At 43.0% G+C, this 24,094-nt stretch overlaps 2 protein-coding genes, 1 long non-coding RNA gene and 1 other non-coding gene across 4 annotated transcripts; all 4 read left to right on the top strand.

The window, feature by feature from the left end:
- Positions 1-1,526: 1,526 nt before the first annotated feature.
- On the top strand, positions 1,527-2,649 carry c11h7orf78 (chromosome 11 C7orf78 homolog). Its single transcript, XM_084942654.1, has 2 exons — positions 1,527-2,096; positions 2,497-2,649. Exons 1-2 carry the CDS (start codon positions 1,662-1,664, stop codon positions 2,647-2,649), a joined length of 588 nt encoding a protein of 195 aa, XP_084798780.1. The 5' UTR covers positions 1,527-1,661.
- A 1,219-nt stretch (positions 2,650-3,868) lies between these two features.
- LOC146378254 (uncharacterized) lies at positions 3,869-16,304 on the top strand. Its single transcript, XM_084944729.1, has 8 exons — positions 3,869-4,117; positions 13,445-13,473; positions 14,106-14,379; positions 14,607-14,647; positions 14,952-15,225; positions 15,400-15,500; positions 15,588-15,758; positions 15,833-16,304. Exons 1-7 carry the CDS (start codon positions 3,874-3,876, stop codon positions 15,597-15,599), a joined length of 975 nt encoding a protein of 324 aa, XP_084800855.1. The 5' UTR covers positions 3,869-3,873; the 3' UTR covers positions 15,600-15,758; positions 15,833-16,304.
- Positions 16,305-16,497: 193 nt separating this feature from the next.
- Positions 16,498-17,559, top strand: LOC146378253 (uncharacterized). Its single transcript, XR_014801707.1, has 5 exons — positions 16,498-16,577; positions 16,653-16,718; positions 16,793-16,881; positions 16,999-17,104; positions 17,171-17,559. It is a non-coding gene; the product is annotated as an uncharacterized LOC146378253 (long non-coding RNA).
- Positions 17,560-19,223: 1,664 nt separating this feature from the next.
- On the top strand, positions 19,224-19,342 carry LOC146378252 (5S ribosomal RNA). The gene has a single exon (XR_014801760.1). It is a non-coding gene; the product is annotated as a 5S ribosomal RNA (ribosomal RNA).
- The last annotated feature ends 4,752 nt before the right edge of the window (positions 19,343-24,094 follow it).

Below are 24,094 nucleotides of genomic sequence, written 5' to 3'. Positions count from 1 at the left end.
GTTAGTTGAAGTGAGCTTAAAGTAATAATAAATAATAATAATCTGCAATCAAGTACTCTTGGTTTTCATGCACCTTTACTGGATGTTGTCTGCACTCTTTTGGTTTACTTGACAAGGTCTTACTTAACAATTTTAATAAGATTATAATGATTAAAAGGCTGCGAGATACAGGGGCTTTAGACATAACTGATCAGGTCCAAATTATATACAAGCTTAAATTTATACAAAACTACAGCAATTAAAACCAGTCTTAAACCTCCACAGTGTGTCTGTATAAACTAGAATAGACAAATTTATTCCACAGGATCAGGTAGTTAACTCAGACCAGTAATTAACCCCATAACAAAGAGCATTTAGATGTATCCACAAGTCCATTTTTCAGATTTCGGGCACTACATATATATACACATATATATATGTATGTATGTATATATACATACATACACACATATATATATACATATACATATATACATACATATATGTATATACATATATGTATGTATATATACATATATATATACATATATGTATGTATATATACATATATATATGTATATACATATATACACATATACATATATATATATATATACACATACATACATACATATATATATATATATATATATATATATATATATATATATACATATATATATATATATATATATATATACATATACATATATATATATATATATATATATACATATATATATATATATATATATACATATATACATATATACATATATACATATATATATATACATATATATATATATATATATATACACACATACATATATATATACACATGTATATATATATATATATATACACACACACATATATATATATATATATATATATATATATATATATATATATATATATATATATATATATATATATATATATATACACACATATATATCTATATACACACATATACATATATACATATATATATATATACATATATATATACACACATATACATATATACACATATACATATATATATATATATATATATATACACACATCATAATAATTGTACATGGCCGTTAACATATCTCATGCAATTCATATTATGCTTGATATCTCATGATTTCATAGCTCTCTGCTTTACTTCATTTTTCAATTAAACTTACTTATTTAGCTGCACACAGTTGGCTGGGGGAAAGGACAATTTGAGCCTGTGTATGTCCTCTACATTTTACAAAATTGACAAAGTTGAATTTGACTTCAAAATACTGTATTTGACAGTGTAAAACTGAAGGTTTACTGCATTATTGAAAACAAATAAAATGGACTGCAGGGTGCCATGGTCTCTGTAATCCAGAGGCCACATTGTTTGCAGCGTTGCCAAGTTCTTGTTTTCTGTTTTGTTGAATGTCCTGCTGAGCTCAGCCCAGTTCTTTTTGTTAAGAAGGCTAAGGACACTGGTTACCAAGCAGCTTGTTTTATGTGTCTGCAGTTAGCCTTTCTGTTTCCTTCTTCTTAGGCTAAAACTGGGTTCTGGACATCTGCACAACCAGTACAAGGACATTACATTCAAACTCAGAGGATTCATATTTTAGGTCTGCAATGAGAAATCTTCCTGAAATTCAGGGTAAGCACCTCCATTATTATTTGGACATCAGCAAATAAAAATGATTCCAACCAAGTTGTTACAGCCATTGTCCTCAGTTTCTTTTGAAAGACAAACACAATTTGCTGCGTGTCAAGATCTCTCCTTTGCAAGAAGCAAATATTTTAGGCTTAGAAACACAGACAGGAAGTGTGATGTGCAGAGCATCGGGCCACCAGATTTCTCAGTGAAACTGTACAGCAGTCTGTCTACTTCAGAAATAAGGGAAAGAAAGAAAAATATAAAGATAGTTGCACCTCAGCCCAAAGAAATGAAGAGGCAATATCGAACATTTCTACCAAATTCTCTGTCCTCAAGTCCCAAGAGAAAAGAACCTCCAAAGTTCATCACTTCACACAGGCCTCCTGATGCTCTGGAGACTGAACTGATGTTTGTCAAGATTGGAAAGTATCATTCTGGGACGTACAAGAACCACAAACCTCACGACTTCAGACCAGTAAGTGTCCCCAAACAGTCCATGGATTTAGTACCTTTTTGAAACACAGACACATGCAAACTGCAGACAACACAGTGTGTTTTAGAGCACAATATCTGGTTTAAACACAAGAGGAAGATGCAGACAAAACATTAACATGATCACTGGACTTTTTGCTTTAAATCACCGATTTCAACTTGATGAGGAGCTTCCAGACATGATAACTGCACATGAGAGAGATCCTGGCAACTTGAAGTTAAAATTAAAGCATTTGGACACTTGTGAGTAGTTTTCTTGAGTTTGATTTGCAGCTTTATCTTGCTTTTCTATTTAGGCAGCAACATTTAGTGAAACAAATTGATTTGTGACAACATCAAAAGCCTCTTTTCTCTTGATTAATATTATTTCTCTTCTAGTGAAGATCAGGTCTGAGACAGATTTTAGTTTTCGAGACACCAAGACATGGATGGATACCTATAAACCTGCAGAGCCAAAATGGGATGCCCAACTCTTTCTCCCTCCACTTCCCTGGCCTCCAAAATCAGCTTCCTACACTGTCAGTAGAGTTTCTTGATTTTAGTTCTGTAAAGTAGCTAATTTTATTAAGTCTCAGGGGGCTGTTATCTAAAAAACAAACCCAAATCATGTAATCGTTACACAGATTATGTTCTGTGGGAAGGCTTAAAGGCCATGTGAGTGCAACAAAGTACGAAAATACAATTTTTCTTTAGATTACAGCCCTCTGCAGGAGAAGTTTAAACTCAATCAGGGGTCTCAAACTTAAATGATCTGTGGGCACTGTCATCTCATGTGAAGGTCACTTTAGTGTTCAAGCAGCACAAACAAACAAGAAAACACCCACAAATATTTACTAAAATGTAGTGTTTTGTTTCTTTTTGATGGAAGATTTTTAGTTTTGTGTTACGTTTATTTGTAGCTTCATTTAAAGGAAGAAGAGCTTGTGAATTGGAACCACCACAGGAAAAGGGAGTGAGACCATATGTGCAGAAAAATGCTGTGACATACCATGCTACCTCCTGTGTTAACAGACAAGTTAACGGTCTCTCTCTCTCTCTCCTTTTATGGAAATGTTTTTGAGTTTCTATACATACCAAGCTACCTCCTGTTTCAGCAGACAAGCTAACAGTCTCTCTCCTTTTAAGGAAATGTTTTTGTATTCTGAACATGCCACTCCTACTTCCTTGAAAGCTTACTTGAAGTATAAATAAAGAATGTGCTGAGAGCCCTGGGCGGTTTCTCTGTGTCACATCTGTTGTGCACACGTTGGTGCAGAGCAGATCGGACCGTGACCGCCCATGTACATGTAAAATAGATATCTGAGTCTGAGTTTCTTTGCCTTCTAACAATTTTCTCCTCACAATAGGTATATATAAACATATAGATCAGTGAGAATCTACAGGTCTTTTCAATTTAAAAAGTTTGCATAAACCAGGGGTGCATAATAAATTGTCTCAAGGAGCCACGTGAGAAAAAGAGACTGTTGTGGTGCGCCTCACCAACAAGCCGAACTCTAGCACACACACTCACACACTTCTGTGGGTTGCATGTTTTTTTTGTTTTTATCACACAAATTTTAGATGAGGTTCAAGCTGATGTTTGACGTTCACGTCCAATCACAGTTTTACATTTGGGTGATAGAAAAGTAACAAACGTCCATGTCAGTAATGTTGTCATTAGTGAAATACAAAGCAGTCAGTTTCCATCCATCAGATGAACAAACAGCAGACATGCTGTCCTTCATGTATAATATGATTTCTTCATTTTCCAGGTGGTAACTATGACGACTAAGAAGCTGCTCATTGAAACACTGAACCAGTTGAGTCCAGAGGACTTTGCTGAGTTCAAGTCACTCATTGAACTGGAGAAAGATCTATCATCCAAGCCAAGGGGTCGACTGAAAACAGCAAACACACAGGATGTAGTGGAGCTGATGGTGGAGACATACAGAGGAGAGAGTGTGGAGGAGACCAGAAAGGCTTTAATGAAGATGAACAGGACTGATCTGGTGCAGAGATTATCAGGTATCCCCTCATGAAACGCAAATAAGAGAACAAAGACTTAAATATGTGAGAATACTGCATATAGTTTATCACATTCATATGAAACCAGGTGCTGACTGATAGAAAAATCTCTTGACTCTGTGTTGTGTAGTGAATGATGAACAAAGACGTTTATATTTTAGTACTGCTTTTTATAACGTGGATTAGAGCAGAATATGTGCAGGTCAGGCAGGTTGGCTCATTACAGGAGGCTCAAACACAGCACACTACAAAATAATAGCAGCTTATAGCCGGTGTGCAGTGATATTATGTGACTGTTTCAGGACTTCACAATTACAACAAACCACTGAAACTCTTCTTATTCACAGTTAGACAGTTACAGAGGTCACATGCTCTGTAAAGTCGTAAGCTGGAGAGGAAACGGCGTGTCACAAATTTAGAGGATCGTCATTTAGCCTGGAGAAATAGTTTGCTGCTTTATAAGAAAGCCCTCCGCAAAGCCAGAACATCTTTCTATTCGTCACTGATTGAAGAAAATAAGAACAACCCCAGGTTTCTCTTCAGCACTGTAGCCAGGCTGACAAAAAGTCAGAGCTCTGTTGAGCCAACCATCCCTTTAACGTTAACTAGTAATGACATGAACTGCTTCACAAATAAAATTTTAATCATTAGAGAAAAAATTACCAATAATCATCCCACAGATGTAATATTATCTACAGCTACTCTTAGTACCATTGATGTTAAGTTAGACTCTTTTTCTCCAATTGATCTTTCTGAGTTTTCTGAGTCAACTTTCCGACACCCATCTTAAGACTCATTTAATTAGACTAGCTTTTAACTAGATTTGTGTTTGTGCTATTTTATGTTTATCTGTTTTAAATTATTATGAAGCACTTCATGGTTTTTATCCCGTGAGAAGTGCTACATAAATCAATAAAGTAAAGTAAAGTAAATTGTCGAAGTACCAAGGGCTCAGAGAAGAGCTCGAGAAGATGTGGAGGGTGCAGGTAACAGTGGTCCCAGTGGTAATCGGAGCACTCGGTGCGGTGACTTCTTTTTTTTTTTTTTTTTTTTTTGTGTCCCGTTTGGATCTTTAGCCATCAGAATTGTTGTCTTAAGGCCAAGAAAGATGCCAAGCGGATTTATTTTACCAAGTGGATCATCATGGCCTTGCCATATTGGTCCATTTGATTGACCTTTATTATAATTATGTATTTATTTTATTTTCGGTTGCTACAAACGGGACAGACGTGACTGGGGGATAGGACAGGGAGAAAGAATGAAAGAAAGAGAGGGAGAGAAAGAAAACCAAAGGGGAGAAGAGACGGTGAGAAGGGGGGGAAGAAAGGAAAAAACAAACAAACAAACAAAACGCCTGGATCACCTGTATGGAGAAAAAAAATAGAAGTGAAAGCAAACAACAAAGAGCAACATAATAAAAACAGCACCATCACAATAAACTAGCTAGCAGTAGATAACAGTAGATACTAAATAATAAACGATATTGTGCAGCACGCAAGATAGACAGCGCACAATGTGCTTTGAGGCAGCAGCCAAGAAAGGTGTAGTCCGCGTCTGTGAACACCCGTGTGTACACCTGTGTGCATACCTGTGTGGATCAGCATGCTTGTATTCCAAAGGTTTCTCCATGTAACGATCTGCTAGGGAGTGTGGGGAGCCATAGCCCCGTCCACCAGGGTATGAAGCAGGTATGGAGGAGATCCAGGCCCCAGATATCCAGAGGCCCCAGAGTACAAGGACCCGAGGAGGACCACCAAAGGGGGGGGGAACCGTGCCACCCTCCTGGGAAGAGCTGAGTAGAGCCCCAAACGAGAGGTCACCCCGCAGCTACGGAGCAGAGGCCAGAGGGGGTTGCAGTGGCGTGCCCGCGGGCTCCGCCGGCAGCCAGCTGTGCCAGAGAGGACCGAGCTTCAGGCCCAGAGGCCAGAGGCCTGAGGGCATCCCACCCCCCGGAAGGAGCCCAGCCGGGCCACAGGCGCCCGGCCCCGCCAATCGGCCACCAGGAGTGAGCCGGTACATGCATGAGCGCCCAGCCCCAGATGACAAGGACCACCAACACACCAACGTCTAAGGGCATCAGCCACCGGCAGGGAGTGTGGTGAGGGGAGATAGGCCTCCGTACTTTAGAGGGCCTGAGATGTACCCAGAGAGGTTGAGTCTAAGACCCAACCTGACATATAGACACAGACAAACAGGCACACGCGGACACAGACGTGCATTCCCACCCCCATATGCACAACCAAATACTCGGCACTCACCCAACGTGTAGACAGACACAAATAGACACTGCACAGACAGTCGCACTCCCCAAACATACTCTATATCCCAGGTCCAGGTACCCCCGCCCCCAGAGGGGCAAGCCGCACCTAGACTCAGGAGATGTAACCCTTCTCTCTGGGGTGGAGGCAAGCGGACCACCTCCTTATCTGCAGTAGCAGGGAGGCCCCGCATCCCAGACCCCAGTCTGACGGCCAGCACCTCCTCCCAGCCCCCCAGCCCTGACGGCTAACAGAACCGGGGTGAGTGAAGACCTCAAACCTCCCTACGCCCGCTCATATGTAATGTTGTTGTGTGCTGTTCTAAAGTGCATTTAAAACTCAGGAGAGCATGGTACTAGCTTCCTCTCAGAGAGCAGCACGGCTCCTCCCAAAAACCCTCAGTGTCTAAATGCATTTAAAATTGAGTGTAGGGCACCAGCGCCAGAGGTGGGTTGGAGTACAACGACCATCCTCTGGATGCTGTAAAACGTGCCCACCCCCAAGGCCCTATATGTATGTGTTATGTGAGAGTGTGAGTAATGTGGATGTCTAGGTTGCAGAATAAAATTGAGGCACAGGCGGCCAGAAGGGGACAGAGGGGGAGTGCCTCCCCTGCACCCTGGTGACATACCTGCACCCCAAGCCCTGCGTGTGTGGGTGGGTGTGGTAGAGCGGGAATAGGGAGGCAGCTGAGGATGGGGAGGGAAGAAAGGGAGGGGCAAGCGGCCCCTCCCTGGGGCCAGCTCCCCCGCTGACCCCAGTAGGCACGCTCTGGAACCCACCAGGGCAAGGAGGCCCAGGCCCATCCGGACCGGGGCTCGCAGCAGCAGCACTGCCCAGCCCCACAGAGTCCGGGGCAGCCCACCCGACTCCACCCCAGAGAAAACTGCACCCACCCCATCATCCAATCATCTCCCAAACTACACAAGACAATAGACACCCAGGTTGAGTTCATTCTCCCCCTCTCCTATATCTCTCCCCCCACCTGCAGAGTGAGCTCCTGTAGTGAGGAGACCACCTGCAAAGATGTAACAACCTCCCCACCAGTTAGAGAGCCCCCTAGTTGGGCCGATGCACCAGAGGTCCCCTGCACTGGGGCTGAGCCCCCCTGCACCCACCCGCCCACTGCTCCGACGACACAACAGCCAGGACCCAAGCCCCCAAGGCCCGGCCAGCACCCCAGACCGGGGGGCGGAGCACCCCCAGACCCCCAAGCCTCCACGCCCGTCCCGGACCCTCCCAGGGGCAGCCAGGCTACCAGGCCAGTAACCAACGTCCGCCAGCACAGACCCTCCCCCATCTCTGCTGTACGCAGCCACAAGGAAAACACCATCCAAGAGCCCCAGAGCTTCTAACCAGGTCATGGCCACAGCCCCCAGGTTAGGCCCTCCAGGGAAACGTCCCTAGGGACTCCCCAGACGCCCTAAGGCCGTCCCTACCCCCACATCAACCACAATAGCGAAGGCAGGATCAAACCATGACCCCCCACCCCCACTAGGTGATGAAGCCGATCAAAGGAGCCCAAAGGGATTGATCAAATGTGATGGCAGAGGTTGTATCAAGACTAATGTGATCTATTAGATGGTTTTTATATTGGTTAGAATTAAGATTATTTTTATTTTTCCAGTTAATGAGGACCATTTTCTTGGCAATGCATAGGGCCGTAAAAACAACGTGGGCTGTGTTTATTTCTGCAGTGACCTCATCCAAGTTGCCCAGCAAGCATACTAAAGGGGAGGCTGGAATGTTACATTTCAGACACTTTGATAAGTCTTCACATATCTCACGCCAAAATTTCTGAACTGGTGGACAGAACCAAAGAGCGTGGATGTAATTGTCCGGTGTATTTGCTGTGCAGTGTGAGCAGTTGTTGGAAGGCGTATAGCCCATCTTGAACATCCTATGACCAGTATAGTGCACTCTGTGTAATATTTTGTATTGTATTAATTGCAAACTGGGATTTCTGATCCATTGAAAGGTTTTTAAGCATATCTGAGACCAAAGGTTTGGGTCTAAGTTGATTGATAAATCTGCTTCCCATTTTGCAATAGGAAGGGATATTGATTCATCTATTTTAGAAAGTGTTCTGTATATTTTAGACAATAATTTGGGGGGTTTTAGACTAAGAAATTGTACCACACTTGGTGGTGTTTGTAATTCAGCTTCACTGGGATTAAATTTCTTTTTTACTATGGATTTAATTTGTTGATATTCCAAAAATCGTTTCTTGTTGATCCCATATTGTATAACTAGTCTGTCAAACGAAATAAAGTCTGTTCCTTCCAATATATGTTCCAAGTATTTAATTCCTTTGCAACTCCAATCTGAAAAGTTTATCATATTATTGTTTTGTAATATGTCCGGGTTGTTCCAGATAGGTGTACGTTTGCATGGGATTAATGAAGACTCTGTCATTTTTAGAAACTCCCACCATGCTGTCAGAGAAGAGCTAATATTGATGCTTTTAAAGCATTCATGTCGTTTGATGTTTGAGCTGATAAATGGTAGGTCTGAAATTTCTAGGTTATTACATAGTGCCTGTTCTACATCTATCCAAGGTTCATCTAAGAAGGTGTGTTTAAACCATCTAGAGATGAACTGAAGCCTGTTGGCTAAAAAATAGTGATTAAAGTTAGGCAGATCTAATCCTCCTTTATCCTTGGTCCTTTGTAGTGTTTTTAAGCTGATACGTGGGGGTTTATCTTTCCAAAGGAATTTAGAAATGTACGAGTCTAGAGATCTGAACCAATCTTGTGATGGCTTATTTGGGATCATTGAAAATAAATAGTTTATTTTTGGCAAGATCATCATTTTTATAGCGGCGACCCTTCCCATGAGTGATATGGGTAAAGATTTCCATCTAGCCAGGTCGCCTTCTACTGTCTTTAAAAGTGGGATGTGGTTTAATTTAGTTAATTCTGAAAGTTTAGGAGAGACATTGATACCTAAATATTTTATATTTCCACATTGCAGTGGGGAAGGAGAAGAATTATGGAAGGAGCAATTAATCGGAAGAACTGTTGATTTCGACCAGTTAATTGAATAATCTGAGACACTTGAGTAGGAATTTATCAATGCAATTACCCCAGAGATATTGGTTTGTGAGTTTTGGAGAAAAAGTAACACATCATCTGCATAAAGGCTGATTTTATGTTCTATATTCTTACATTTTATGCCCTTAATTGTTGTAGCCTGTCTAATTGCTGCTGCTAATGGCTCAATAAAAATTGCAAACAGTGAAGGGGAGAGTGGGCATCCCTGTCTGGTGCCCCTCAGAAGAGAGAAGCGGGAGGATGTTTGGTCATTTGTTCTGACACAAGCTGGTGGGGAGTTATATAATATTTTTAACCAGTTTATGAAACAGGGTCCAAAACCAAATTTATGTAAAGTTGCAAATAGAAATTTCCAGTTAACTCTGTCAAATGCTTTTTCTGCATCTAAAGAAAATATTATGGTTTCAGTGTTTTTACTGCATGAGTAGTCTATTAAATTAAGTAATCTACGTGTATTTGTTGATGAGTGCCTACCTTTTATAAAACCAGTTTGGTCAGGATGAATTAAAAGGGGGGTTATTTTCTCTAATCTCTTTGAGAGAGCTTTGCAGATTATTTTAAGGTCTACATTAATAAGGGATATTGGACGATAGCTTGAGGGATATACAGGGTCTTTGCCTGGTTTTTGTAAGAGACTGATATTTGCAGAGTTCATATTTGGTGGTAGTCTACCATTTTCTTTGATTTCCTGCAACATCCTGTGAAAAACTGGTGCCAGAATTGTCCAGAATTCTTTGTAAAAATCTGTTGGAAAACCATCTGGACCTGGAGCCTTATTATTGGGCATACTTATCAGAGCTTCCTGGAGTTCACCTGGCGTCAGTGGCGAATCCAGTGCTATTGCTTGGGTGTCTAATAATTTTGGAAGAGTTATGTTGTCGAGAAATTGATCAATTTCGTTTTTAGATGGGTTTATTTGTGGTGTATATAAAGTTTCATAGAAATCCCTAAAAATGTTATTTATTTTTTTAGGATCATATATTGTATTCCCAGATAAATCTTTAACAGCACATATAGTTGTTTTTTCTTTATTGATTTTTAACTGGTTAGCAAGAAATTGTCCGGATTTGTTACCGTGTTCATAATTTTGCAGGCAAAGTCTTTGTACTAAGAATTTAGTCTTTTTATTAATAATTTCATTTAATTCTAGTTTTGTCTTGCGTATTTTGTTTAATATTTCTTGATCTTGGTGTGACACATAGGCTTTTTCTAAGGATTTGATGTTTTTCTCTAGTTCCTGAATTTTTTTGTTTTCTTCTTTCTTCTTATGTGATGAGAAAGAGATTATTTTACCTCTCATCACGGCTTTCCCTGCTTCCCAGAGGACAGATGCTGATGTTCCAGGAATGTCATTAAAGCCTAAATATAGAGTCCATTCTTTTTTAAAGTATTTGATAAACTCTTCGTCTTTGAGCAGTGATGTATTAAATCTCCAGTTTTTTCTTGGTGTAGTATTATTCATCTGTATTAGTGTTAAAGATACAGGAGCATGATCGCTGACAGCTATAGGATGAATCTCAGTGTCTGTAATGTTACTCAGCAGTGAGCTGCTGACCAGAAAATAATCCAGACGAGAGTAGGAGTGATGGACATGTGAGAAGAAAGTATATTCCTTACTATTGGGGTGAAGGGAGCGCCATGCATCGCAAAGACCAAAGTCGCTCATATACTGTTTGATTATATTTGTGGACTGCCAGTTACGCTGAGTTCCTGCTGTATTGAGCCTATCCATTTCTTCATTTAGTCCCAGGTTGAGGTCTCCCCCCAGAACAATTGTGCAGTCTAGGTGTTCGGAGAGTGTACTAAAAAAACCGTGGAAGAATGAGGGGTCATCAACATTTGGACCATATATACTTACAATACCTAGCTTTTGGTTAAGTATAGATAGTTTGACGATTAGGAATCTGCCCTCTGGATCTATAACTGTATCGAGTACTGTGAAATTAATATTTTTATGTATTAGAATTGCTACTCCTCTTTGTCTAGAATTATAACAGGCTGAGAACACATTAGGAAACTCAGGTGTTTTAAGTTTATTCAAACCTGTGACAGGCATGTGGGTTTCTTGTAATAAAACAACGTCTGCCTGTAATTTTTTAAGTTGGTTAAGTATTTTTAACCTTTTTTCCCTAGAGCCAGCTCCATGCACATTCCATGTGACAAATCTTAGCATGCCCATAGTTGTGTGTTTGTGGCTAATGATGTACGCTGTGTGTCTCGCTTAGACGGGTGAGGAAAATGGAAACACATCATTTTTTTTTTTTTTTTTTTTTTTGGTAAGTAAAGAGAAGAAAATGCGCGGCAAGAAGCTCCATAGGTCTGACTATGTGTGTGCATAATAACTAATATGAGCAAATGTGTGCATGTGTCCTATATCTGTGTGCGCTGTGTGGCTGTTGTAAATGTGTTGCCTTTAAACGCATGTGTGTGCGTGATCGTGCAGAGTAAGCATGTAGAAATAGACAGTGTCGTTTGTGAATGGATAGGGAAACAGGTGATCGACATAGTGATAGAAAAGAGAAGCAAATAAACCAAAGAGCAAGGTGCGCGACAAGAGAGAGAGAGGAAAAAAGAAATAAAAACAGAAACATTCCAATTAAAGCATTGGCGGAGAGTGATGGTGACGTTATACTAAATTAGCAAACTGAAATTACATAGTTAAGCAAAAGTTAATACAAGAGAGTGTGAGTCAATACGGTGTGCGGTCAATACAGCCATGGAGTGGTGCCAGGGTCGCGGTAGAGTTGTCCGTCCACGTAGAGCCGGTCCACGGCGATGACAGCCCGGGAGCCTTTCTGGATAAAACTACGTCGGACTGGGAAGAGGACCCTGCGTCGTTCCAGGATCTCTCTGGGGAACTGATCGTTCACGCTGAAATCCGTTCCTTTCAGCTCTCTGCCGCGACTCTTCACCTGCTCCTTCTGCTTGAAGTGGCCGAATTTGGCTACAATAGGACGTGGTCTCCCACTTCCTGTCTTCGGAGCCCCTATGCGATGCACTCTATCGAACCCTATGTTTTTCACCGTGTCCTCCGGCAGCTTCAGGTGGATTTTAATGAAGCTTCTCACGGTCGTTTCCGGGTCCTCTCCGGCAGACTCTGGAATACCAGAAAACACCAGATTATCTCTCATGCTACGGGCTTGTAAATCTATAACGGTCTCTTTTATTTTTTTATTTTCTATGTTTAATTGGGTCACATTATCGGTTAGAGATTTGACCGAGTCCCGTAGCGTGGCGTTTTCCGCAGCAAGTGTTTCCACCTGCCGCTGGCTGAACTCCAGGGATTCTTTTAGAGATTTAAATTCCCGGTGTAAGATCTCCACCAGGGACAGCCTTGCATCGAAACTGGACAATCGCTTATCGATTGACTCCAGGATGTCGACGATATCTTTGCCGGCAGGCGATGTTGTGCCGGGGGAGTCTGCCGGGCGATATCTTTTAGATGACGGCGTCTCAGCTTTGGCCGGGGAAGACGCGCTCTGGGCCTTCTTCATTACTAAATCTTCAAAGCACCGGTCGATGTATTCTTGGAGAGCGTCTAAACTCTCCTCGTTGTCCTCCAGGGTGTTAGAGATGATAGGACAGATGTTGTTAGTTATATGACAGTTGGTTAGTTTATTTGGCAATACTGAAGTTTAAAGAAACTTTGTTAAATTCTATGCTACCATTCGCTTTTTTTTTTTTCCCGCCAAATCTCCGGCGTCTGACGTCACCTACAACATGGGTCGCTTACCTTTCCCCGTCACTTCCGTCACTTACCTCTCCTGAGTCTTTCCCGGTGCGGTGACTTCTAAACCAGGCGAGTGGCTCCAGCAGATCCCACGAGCAACATCGGAGATCTCTGTCCAGAAGAGCGCAGTCCTAGGAACAGCTGAGATACCGCGCAGGACTTTCAAGCTCCAAGGCCTCTGGTAGAGGACCCGAGCTTGAAGGATATCTTTTGTGTTCTAAATCCTCATAAACCTTGATGATAAAACAGTTTCTAATCTGACTTTTTCTCTTTCTTTTCTCCTCAGACAAACAGTTTCCTCCACTGAGCCAGAGAGTGAGTAACGTCACATCAGTCGACTTCACACAGTTCAGCTTTGATTCAGTAGATGAAGACTGAAAATGATCTTAAACAGAAATCATACACATGAAATTCAAGCTGCAGCTATGTCATGTACACATGAGTTTTATACATGATTGATATAGAAATATTAAACCTTATTTACATTTTAAAAGCAGATTAAATTCAAGTCTTTCTGTTTATCAGTAAAGATGTTAAAGCTCCCCTCTGTTTGTAAAATCAGGAGACTCACTGCAGTTTTTGTAGCTCAGTCTTTGACAGAGTTACAGTCAGGCAGTAAAACAGAGTCACAAACCTGTTCATGAAAACTAAATCCTTCAAAAAGAGGAAAAAATGAGCAAAGAAATAAAAAACGAATCCAAGCAGGTACCCACCGAGCACCAGATGTTCATGGAGGTTATTTTCTGCTCTAAATCTGGTCGACCGGTCATGACCTTAAAAAGACGCAGCTTTATGTCTGCAGGTCAAAGGTCATCTTTTCAGGTTTTTAGAAAGAATTGGATTCAAACATGAATTTATTTTTAGCACACTAAAATGTTTCTGTTGATTAAAAATCAAACAGATATTTGAATGGTGCATCCCTGTCATGTGACATCTGTTTTTACCAGGTAGAAACGATGGAGTCTCTTATTGAGCTGCTTTTGGAGACACTGGCTGATCTGAGAGGCAGCGAGGTCAGAGACTTCATCGAGATCCTGAGAAGAAAACGTGGGTCACTGGTCCCAAGGAGTCTGTCTGAGATGTCAGACGTGCAGGACGTGGTGTTCTTGATGGTGAGGACTTTTGGCCAACAGTCAGTGGAGAAGATCGTGGAGGTCTTAAAGGAGATGAAGAGGACTGATCTGGCTCAGAGGCTGACAGACAGCAGCTCAGAAGCTCAAAGTAAGATAAAGACAAAACATGTTAAAATCATAAAAGTGTTTCTGCTTCAGTTCATATTCTAAACGGTCAGATTTACAGAGAAAAGAGAGCATTGTTGACGAGCAGAAAATGATGTTCAGCAGGTTTAAATGTAACTTTTTTTTTGTTGATCTCTGTGTATTTTTTAAAAGCTCGATTAGCTTTTATTAAACACTTATTTCTATTTCTGTTATTTTCTCTTTTTCCAGACAAACATCTGGATGAACATCTGTCTGCACTGATCCATAAAGTGAGTAACGTCTCATCTGTCTGACTCTGCAGAGTTCAGCTTTGATTCAATAAGATGCAGTTTGAAAATCATAATTTCATCATTTAGATTAAACAGTTTTCATAGAAATGTATTTAGATTAAAAATCAAACATTATTAAAAAGTGTGTTTACATAAATACATCTTAATAAATAAGATAATAAAAGAAAACAAAGTGTTTCAGAGAAAACATTCAAAGTTTAAAACAGCTACAAAAACATAAATCTGTAATTTTCTCAGTGAGGAAACATTTTTTCTTTATGAATGTTTGCTTTGAATTTTCCAGGTTGCAACAATGGCAGCTGTTACAGATCTGCTTCTAGAAACACTGGAGGATTTGAGTGATCAGGATCTCAACAAATTCATGTTGTTCCTGCAGTTCACTCGGTTTCAGAAGAGTCTTCCACAAATCGAACTGAGAACTGACAGAAGAGAAATAGTGAATGATATGATTGATAAACTTGGTCATCAGTCTGTGGAGGTGATCAGGGAGGTTTTAACAGACATGCAGAGAACTGATCTGGTGCAGAGGCTGTCAGAGAGCAGCTCAGGACTCAAAGGTAAGAGAAAATAATCTGTCAGAGTTTCTGTAATAATGTCAATAAATATGGTGGGATTATTTTTAACTGAAAGACTGCTAACCAGGGCTCAGAGTTCTGCAACAAGGTAAGGATTAATAGCTCAAGCAAATATGTAATGTAAGCTTGGATGACTAATGTGATCACCTTTTCAAGGTCAACTATGGCTGTGTAAAACCCTGGGCATCCAAAGAAGCCTCTGCTCACCATACCATCCTCAAACCAATGGTGGAGAGATTAAATGGCACAATCCAGAGGTACAATACTGTCATTTATGTTTTGTGCTGTAACTATGTCACAACGCTGGCTATTAAGTATATTGTTCTTATGCATTCACATTTCAGATCCCTCAATAAACTGGTGAGTGACGAGCCCAAGAACTGGGACAAATTTCTGCAGTCCACCATGTTTGGACTGAGGACAAAAAAAAGCAGCTGACGACAAAATACAGCCCATATTTCCTCATGTTCGGCAGAGAAGCAAGGTATCCATCGGAGATCCCAAAGGAATACAAGGTAAAATGGTGTAATTTACAAGAGAGAAAATGTCTCAATCCTAATCCAGTTACTCAGTCATTCTATTTTGGCAGATTACAGAAGACATGGTCACTAAAATCATTTCAAATGAAGACGTGTGTGAGGGCCTACAATCCCAGGAGGTGGTATACGCTGAAGTAACCAAAAATGTTAAAACCACCCAAGACAAAATCTGCAGGGGAAAGGCAAAAAGGGGAGAGGAGGATGGCTTTCAGGTGGGAGACCTGGTTTTTTGCAAAAATGTGAGGCAAGAACAGAGAAAAGGTGGCAAACTGGATGCTGATATGCTGGGACCCTTGAAGATAGTGAAGCTGGACGGCAAAAGTGCTGACTTGGTGTCAGAGAAGGGCAAGAGGACTCTGAAGGTCAACATCGACCAACTGACACACTACTTCCAGCCTGAGGAGAGGGTCCCAGCAAAACTGAAGAACTTGTCTGCTTCCTGCGAGGGTCCACCAGCACCACCGGTGTCACCGCCTCCCTGCGAGGGTCCATCAGCACCACCAGTGTCACCGCCTCCCTGCAAGGGGAAAGGTGCTGTGGTCCAAAATTGGGCCTTACAAGCTATTTTCGGAAAACATTGCTGATTTGGCCCCTGGGAAAGAGTTGGAAAGTGAGGTTTGTAAATGTTTTCCATATGAGTGGTCACCTCATTGGAAGGAAATGACAATGCACCGTTTGTGCTCCTAGATCATAAATGCCTATTTGACACTGGTGGGGCGACAACACACTGCATTGATTATGGACTCCTATTTCATTACATCAGTTTGGCAGGGGTCCACAAAAGGTTTCAGAAAGGTGAGTTGGCTTTGACATTTAAACATCCTCATTTAAGACTATTCATGATTTAATTCCAAGATCTTCACTTTGTAGCTGGATCTGCTGAATTATGACGTGGCAGCTGGGGCAGTCTGTGACAACAGACACTGGACACTCATTGTAAGACATCACACAACCATGAGAATTTGAAGTGAAATTACTAGGTTTAACATGATCTCCATTTGTTTTTCAAGATAATGTATCTAACAGAGATGCGGGTTGTGTTTGTTGACCCATTTGGGGCAACACAAGCACAAATGGATAAGTGCAGGGATGTAACAAGGTAAGCAAAAAAGGCTAAAGTTAACCACAGCAGTCATTTTTCTAACTTGTACATGTGAATTACATAAGGCTGCTGCACTGAATAACATTCAGTACCCGTTTCTTTTTTTTTTTCCAGAGCTCTGGTTAGGAGAAAATGTCCAGCCATCGGCAAATGGACGTGCTCAACTGTTGCCCATCCATAACAGCAGGACCTAACATCCTGTGGCGTCTTTGTATGCAAGGTAGGTAAAATGCTCATGGTGTATTGTACCTGAATGGACAGATTCTAATGAGTAGACAATGTTCAGCTTGCAGAACAAATACTTTCGGGGACCAATATACTCTACCCTGTTGACGAGGAGGGGGTTACCAGGCTCAGACAGGACATAGCGCTCTCTCTGATCCAAAACTCAGGTATACCCGAGAAACGGCATTTGGACCTCCATTTAAAATATTTCTGTGTATATCCTCATTGTGACATATGTGGATGTGGATTAATTGTTTTTGCTGAGCCTCGTTACAAACAGACTCTGTGTGAGAGGAACAGGAGAACCACCACCCGGGATGACAGCATGCTATGCGGCATCGGCAGAGGAGCAATGACAGGAGGTGGAACATGACGCGTTGTTCCCACAACGCCGGAGAAAGCGGGAGAACCCACCCGACAGGCTGGGATCGGGCTGGCACGCGCAGGACAACACAGGTGAGCTCACCGGTAATTTAGTTAGATCCTATAATGAATTGGGTCAGAGGGAAAGCCCAGTGCAGACTGGTCCGGGAACGCGCAAGGTGGGGCTGGGAGGGACGGGACAAATTGAAGTACCGGTGAGGCCAGACAAGCCTGTGGTGAAACGGTTTAGGAGTCGGAGAGCCGATGTGCCACCTGCTAGAATAAACCATGCACCCGATATTAACACCAGACAGTGCGCAAAAGACACCTTCAAGCTAATTCAAGCTGTACATCATAAAAATGTGGTAAAGGACGCATTGGAAACGGGCATTTACCCACGGGCCATGGTAAAGCAGGCCACCAGACTTTCTGATTTTATCAAACCAGCAGCACTGAATGATAAGGTTAAAGCGCAACTAGCATAACACAGACTCCTGGATGAAGAACATGAACATTCTGTATGCATATTATGAAGTTGTGATACAGTCTTTGAAATATGTGAAAATGAACAAGGTGTCACTCGATATTGCAAAAGGGTGGGCAGGGAAGAGATATGGGGCCCGGTTGAAGGCCTCCACTTTTACAATTGTGGAATCACTTTTGGTTTTGAGAGACGACGAGCGTGGGAAACAGTTGGAGGGCGGGCATCCACAGGCAGAAAATGGAGAGGGAATAGCGGTTGAAGCACTAGGAATAGATTTAAATGATGAGGAGCAATTTCCAGTGTTGCCGACTCAGGCTCCCGTAAAATTGGATTTTGCTCGAAAAAACACACTTTTTCTAGGTGAATGGAAAACGCTAATGGAGTAGATACAAGAGGTAAAGAAATATGGGGAGGGGAATGCCCGCACCTCGCTTGGGGAGGGTGGGGAGTTTAGTTTTAAGGCGAAGTTGAAGGCTAAGGAGGGAGGGAGGAGGACAGTGGGGAGGGAGGGTCTGATTCATCCCAATAAGATGGTTTGCTCTAATGTGGCTGTAGATTTGAATACAGGGATTGGAGGAGTTACCTGCATCTCCCTCTGCTTCCTTTTTGGCACACTCAGGGGCAGGGGTGGATTTCGCCCGGTCACCGGCACCTCCTATATTGACGACGCCTCATTCAGCCCCTCCGCGCTCCCGGCGTCCACCTAGCCTGGCGGGGTTACATTCGCCGCACAAGATTTACCGGCCTGCAGCTAACCAGCATAACCAGCTCAGAATTAAAACAAAATAGACACAGGTAAAAAGGAGGTGGGGGAAATGACGATAGAACCCCCAGAACAACGGGAAAAAGCGGTAAAGAGGAGTAGAGTCTCGCTTGCCCGCTCTGATCCCCTCCATCCTAATTTTAACTGTAACCTGGACCTGAATGAACATAACAGCAGTGATGATAGTACCGCTAGTGTCAGGGAAGGGATGCGAGCCGTGTAAGGTTTTTAAGGTATACTGTAGGGAGGAAAATATAATGAATATGCCAAACTAAGCCCATTCAGGACTGACAAATAGATTCAGCTTAGTGAGTTCTGTTTTGCATTTTTTTTTTTTTTTTTTGGAACCCTATTTATTTATTTAGAAACAGGTGTAAAAGGAGGGAAGATAACACACACACACACACACATATATACACACACACACACACACACACACATATACATATATATATATATATATATATACATATATATATATATATATATATATATATATATATATATTACGGCCACACCACCCTGAACACGCCCGATCTCGTCTGATCTCGGAAGCCAAGCTGGGTCGGGCCTGGTCAGTACTTGGATGGGAGACCGCCTGGGAACACCAGGTGCCGTAAGAGAAGCAGCTGGATAGCGTAGTGGTTAGACTATACGCCTTTGGAGCAGAGGATCGCAAGTTCGATTCCTGCCTGGGGCGTCTGTATCCAGTAAGGGTCCTAAGGCTAGACCCCCCATGCTAAGCGAGCCTACCGCAGACATGAGCGAGACAGATAAATATGAAGGCATGCCGGCTCGGACGTCGCCCGGATCAACAAGGTCCGCGTCAGGTGTTGAGGAACCAGGGCACCCTGACGACAAGTGGGCTACTGGAACAAGAAGGCATCGGTGGGCAAGAGACGAAAACAGGGCGTTGTTGGAATGCTACTACGCAAGTAACCCTGGCGGAAGGGGCTACATGAATAGGATGAGGGACCTATGGATTCTTCGATACCCAACATCCACAATGACGGCGAAACAACTAGTAGCTCAGTGTTCCAACATTCGAAAGAAGGGACTGCTATCACAGCTAGAGATTGACGAGGTACAACATAAATGCTACGGCAAGGAGGAGTCAGGACGCCAGGTCAGGGGGGAGATATCATCACCCCCACCCGAGATTGGGTACATAGCCCCAAGTGCGATAGGAGAAGGATTGTTGAGTGCGAGAGGAACTGACCTGAAAAATAGGATCATGGCCAAGCTTGAAACCTGGATCCCCCGTAGCCGGTTACCAAGATTACGTGAAGTGCTAGATGATGTTAATGCAGCACTACGGACGATACCTACAACCACGATTACCGACACTAACAAGCTGATCTACAATACGGCAGCAGTGATCAGTGAGATGCTTGGCCATAAGGGGCAGTACCCTCCATGGAGAAGGAGGCTAGAGGGCAAGATCAACGTAGCACGGAGGGAGGTGAGCCAACTAACGGAGTTGCAGAAAGGTGCGACAAAGAAGGTGCATAAGAAATACAGCAAACTGTCCATACCTGAAGTGAGGCCTTTGAAACTGCCAAGCAAAGACTCACAGCCTTTGCCAGCCTCAGGTACACCAGAGAGATAGAAGGCAGGAGAATAAACCAGCTGTTCTCCACAGAACCAGCAAAGGTGTACTCTCAGTGGCAAGGGAACAATAAGAGAACAGCACCACCAAGGCTGAGAGACGGAGCAATACTGGAAGAGCATATGGGAGAAGGACGCAACCCATAACGGCAATGCTCAGTGGCTAGTGGATCTGAGGGCAGACCATAGCGACCTCCCTGAACAGGGACCAGTAACCATCACAGTGGCAGATATCCAAGAAAGGGTCTCCAGTATGAAGAGTTGGACAGCACCAGGGCCCGACATGGTTCACGCCTACTGGCTGAAGAAGCTGACTGCACTCCACGAGCGTCTGGCAGCACAAATGAACCAGCTGCTAGTTAACGAGAGACACCCGGAATGGCTAACCGAAGGTCGAACGGTTAGCCATTCCGGGTGTCGAACGGTCCTGATCAAGAAGGGACTGGTCCCATCCAACTACCGACCAATAACCTGCCTCAGTACTACATGGAAGCTCCTGTCAGGCATCATATCGGCTAAGATGAACAGGCACATGGGTCAATACATGAGTGGGAAGACAGAACAGTCAGCCGAGACTGCAAGACTAGACTGACCAACCTGTGCACTGCCTGGATTGATTACAAGAAGGCCTATGACTCAATGCCCCACAGCTGGATACTGGAATGCTTAGAATTGTACAAGATCAACAGGACCCTAAGAGCCTTCATCAGGAACTCAATGGGGATGTGGCGTACAACACTAGAGGCCAACTCCAAGCCCATAGCACAAGTCACCATCAAGTACGGGATCTACCAAGGAGATGCTCTGTCCCCACTGCTGTTCTGCATAGGCCTGAACCCCCAGGTTCAAGACTGGCTACGGAATGGAATGGAGCAGTTGTCAGCCACCTCCTGTACATGGATGACATCAAGCTGTATGCCAAGAGTGAACGAGACATCGATTCACTGATCCACACTACCAGGCTATACAGCAATGACATTGGAATGTCGTTCGGACTGGAGAAGTGTAGTCGAATGGTAACAAAGAGAGGGAAGGTAGTCAGAACTGAGGGGATTGAACTACCAGAAGGCAACATTGCAGACATAGAGGACAGTTACAAGTACCTGGGGATCCCGCAGGCGAATGGGAACCATGAAGAGGCCGCTAGAAAGGCTGCAACCACCAAGTACCTGCAGAGGGTCAGGCAAGTCCTGAGGAGTCAGCTGAACGGTAAGAACAAGATCCGGGCCATCAATACCTACGCCCTGCCCGTGATCAGGTACCCTGCTGGGGTAATAGGCTGGCCAAAGGAGGAGATAGAAGCCACTGACATAAAGACAAGAAAGCTCCTTACCATGCATGGAGGGTTTCACCCCAAGTCCAGCACCCTGAGGTTGTACGCTAAGCGGAAGGAAGGGGGCCGGGGACTGGTGAGTGTTAGCACCACAGTCCAGGATGAGACAACGAACATCCAAGAATACATTGGGAAGATGGCCCCAACTGACCGAGTGCTCAGTGAATACCTCAGGCAGCAGAAACCCAAGAAAGAGGAGGGAGACGAGGAACCATCATGGAAGGACAGGGCCCTGCACGGTATGTACCACCGGCAGATAGAGGAGGTGGCTGATATCCAGAAATCCTACCAGTGGCTGGACAAAGCTGGACTGAAAGACAGCACAGAGGCACTAATCATGGCAGCACAAGAACAAGCTCTGAGTACAAGATCCATAGAGGCTGGGGTCTATCACACCAGGCAAGACCCCAGGTGCAGGCTGTGTAAAGATGCCCCAGAGACAATCCAGCACATAACAGCAGGGTGCAAGATGCTAGCAGGCAAGGCATACATGGAACGCCATAACCAAGTGGCCGGCATAGTGTACAGGAACATCTGTGCCGAGTATAACCTGGAAGTCCCAAGGTCAAAATGGGAGATTCCCCCAAGGGTGGTGGAGAATGACCGAGCTAAGATCCTGTGGGACTTCCAGATACAGACGGACAAAATGGTGGTGGCTAACCAACCGGACCTAGTGGTGGTAGACAAACAGACGAAGACGGCCATAGTGATCGATGTAGCGGTTCCGAATGACAGCAATATCAGGAAGAAGGAACATGAGAAGCTGGAGAAATACCAAGGGCTCAGAGAAGAGCTCGAGAGGATGTGGAGGGTGAAGGTAACAGTGGTCCCCGTGGTAATCGGAGCACTAGGTGCGGTCACTCCCAAGCTAGGCGAGTGGCTCCAGCAGATCCCGGGAACAACATCGGAGATCTCTGTCCAGAAGAGCGCAGTCCTGGGAACAGCTAAGATACTGCGCAGGACCCTCAAGCTCCCAGGGCTCTGGTAGAGGACCCGAGCTTGAAGGATAAAACCGCCCGCAGGAATTGTGGTTATGTTGATTACTAAACAAAATAAAGCACAAAAGCACTCAGTGTCTTGTGGAGGCTAAATCACCTCCACAATTTAATGCAGGAATCTGTCTGCCTTTCTGGTTTTAATATAGTGTTTTTAGTTAATTTATTAGAATTTATATTTTATTATATCTACCACACTTCCCGTTAGCTCAGAAGCTGAATATTTTCACAATCATTTAATACAAGAACCAGTCAGTCATAAGGGATCGACTACAGTATATTCCAAAGAGGACCATCGAGGGAAGGAGAAGAGCAGCAGAGAAGTTGAACAGGAGTCTTAAAGAAGAAATCTGGTTGATCCAGCGGCCCCTAGGACCGTGCAATAAAAACTTTAACGAAAGAGAACTAAATCAAACTGTGACAGGGAGAACATACTCTTTATCTCTGCCTGACCCCATCATACTCAATTAACTGATTTTAATTAGTAGGCCTTCTCTCCACATCATGTCATAGGCTTTTTCTATATCAAAAAAAAAACAAAAAACACTGCCACGACCCTCTTTATTTGTGCTTTCCTGACTTTGTGTTCCAAACACAACACCAGATCCCTTGAATTTCTCCCTCTTCTGAACCCACTTTGATTTATCATTTGCGCCATCGTTTTACAGATACTCGATGTTAAAGCTATAGGTCTGTAATTTCCTTAGTTTGTATCATCCTTCCCCTGTTTCCCACCACTGCCTCTTTCCACCTTTTGAAGTGTTCAAGTGAGCTCTGGTCTTAAATCCCCGTAGACATTGATTACACACAGGTGTTGCCAATCCGAGTAGACAACACCCCTTCTTCCCAAGGTGGAAACACTGGTACAATGGAAAAAACAAGCACTCAGGGTTGTTGTGATTGGGTTTCTCTGGATTACTGTCTTTTTTGCTGAAAATTTTTTTTAACTGAACCGAATTTCCACAGCTAGACATGAGCGTGACACTGATAATATCCTTCTTAGAAGGGAGGCTTTCTATACAATCACTTGAAGGTCTGTATTTTCATTTGAAAGCTGTTAAATGAAATAATAAACTAAATTCACAGAAAAACAATAATGCAGTTCTTTATGAAAACTAGTTTTTATTTGATCGAAAAAAAACAAAAACATCATAAACACTCACAGAACCAGAGAATTTGTCATCGTAACATTGTTGAACCAAACCTTTAAAAAAAAAACCAGAATATTTCATCACATCATTTTAACTATGTGTAAAGTTCTCTGCAGCAAAAAAGCTGCAGCTTCTTGCTCTGACCTTCATTTATTTTAAAGGTAGTGTTGCATGCATTGCGAGTCCTTGGGTTACTGACAGTTACAGAACTGAGGACCTGCTGCATCTATATGAAAGTCCATGGAGGAGAAAAAATAATAATAATTGTTCACTTTGCACTGCTCAAGA

This window comes from Perissodus microlepis, chromosome 11 (assembly GCF_051167445.1).
Source record: "Perissodus microlepis isolate ML-2025 ecotype Zambia chromosome 11, ASM5116744v1, whole genome shotgun sequence".
In the NCBI taxonomy this organism is placed as follows: Eukaryota; Metazoa; Chordata; class Actinopteri; order Cichliformes; family Cichlidae; genus Perissodus; species Perissodus microlepis.
Note: the sequence above shows the minus strand (reverse complement) of the source record. Positions and strands in the feature narration are given on the sequence as shown.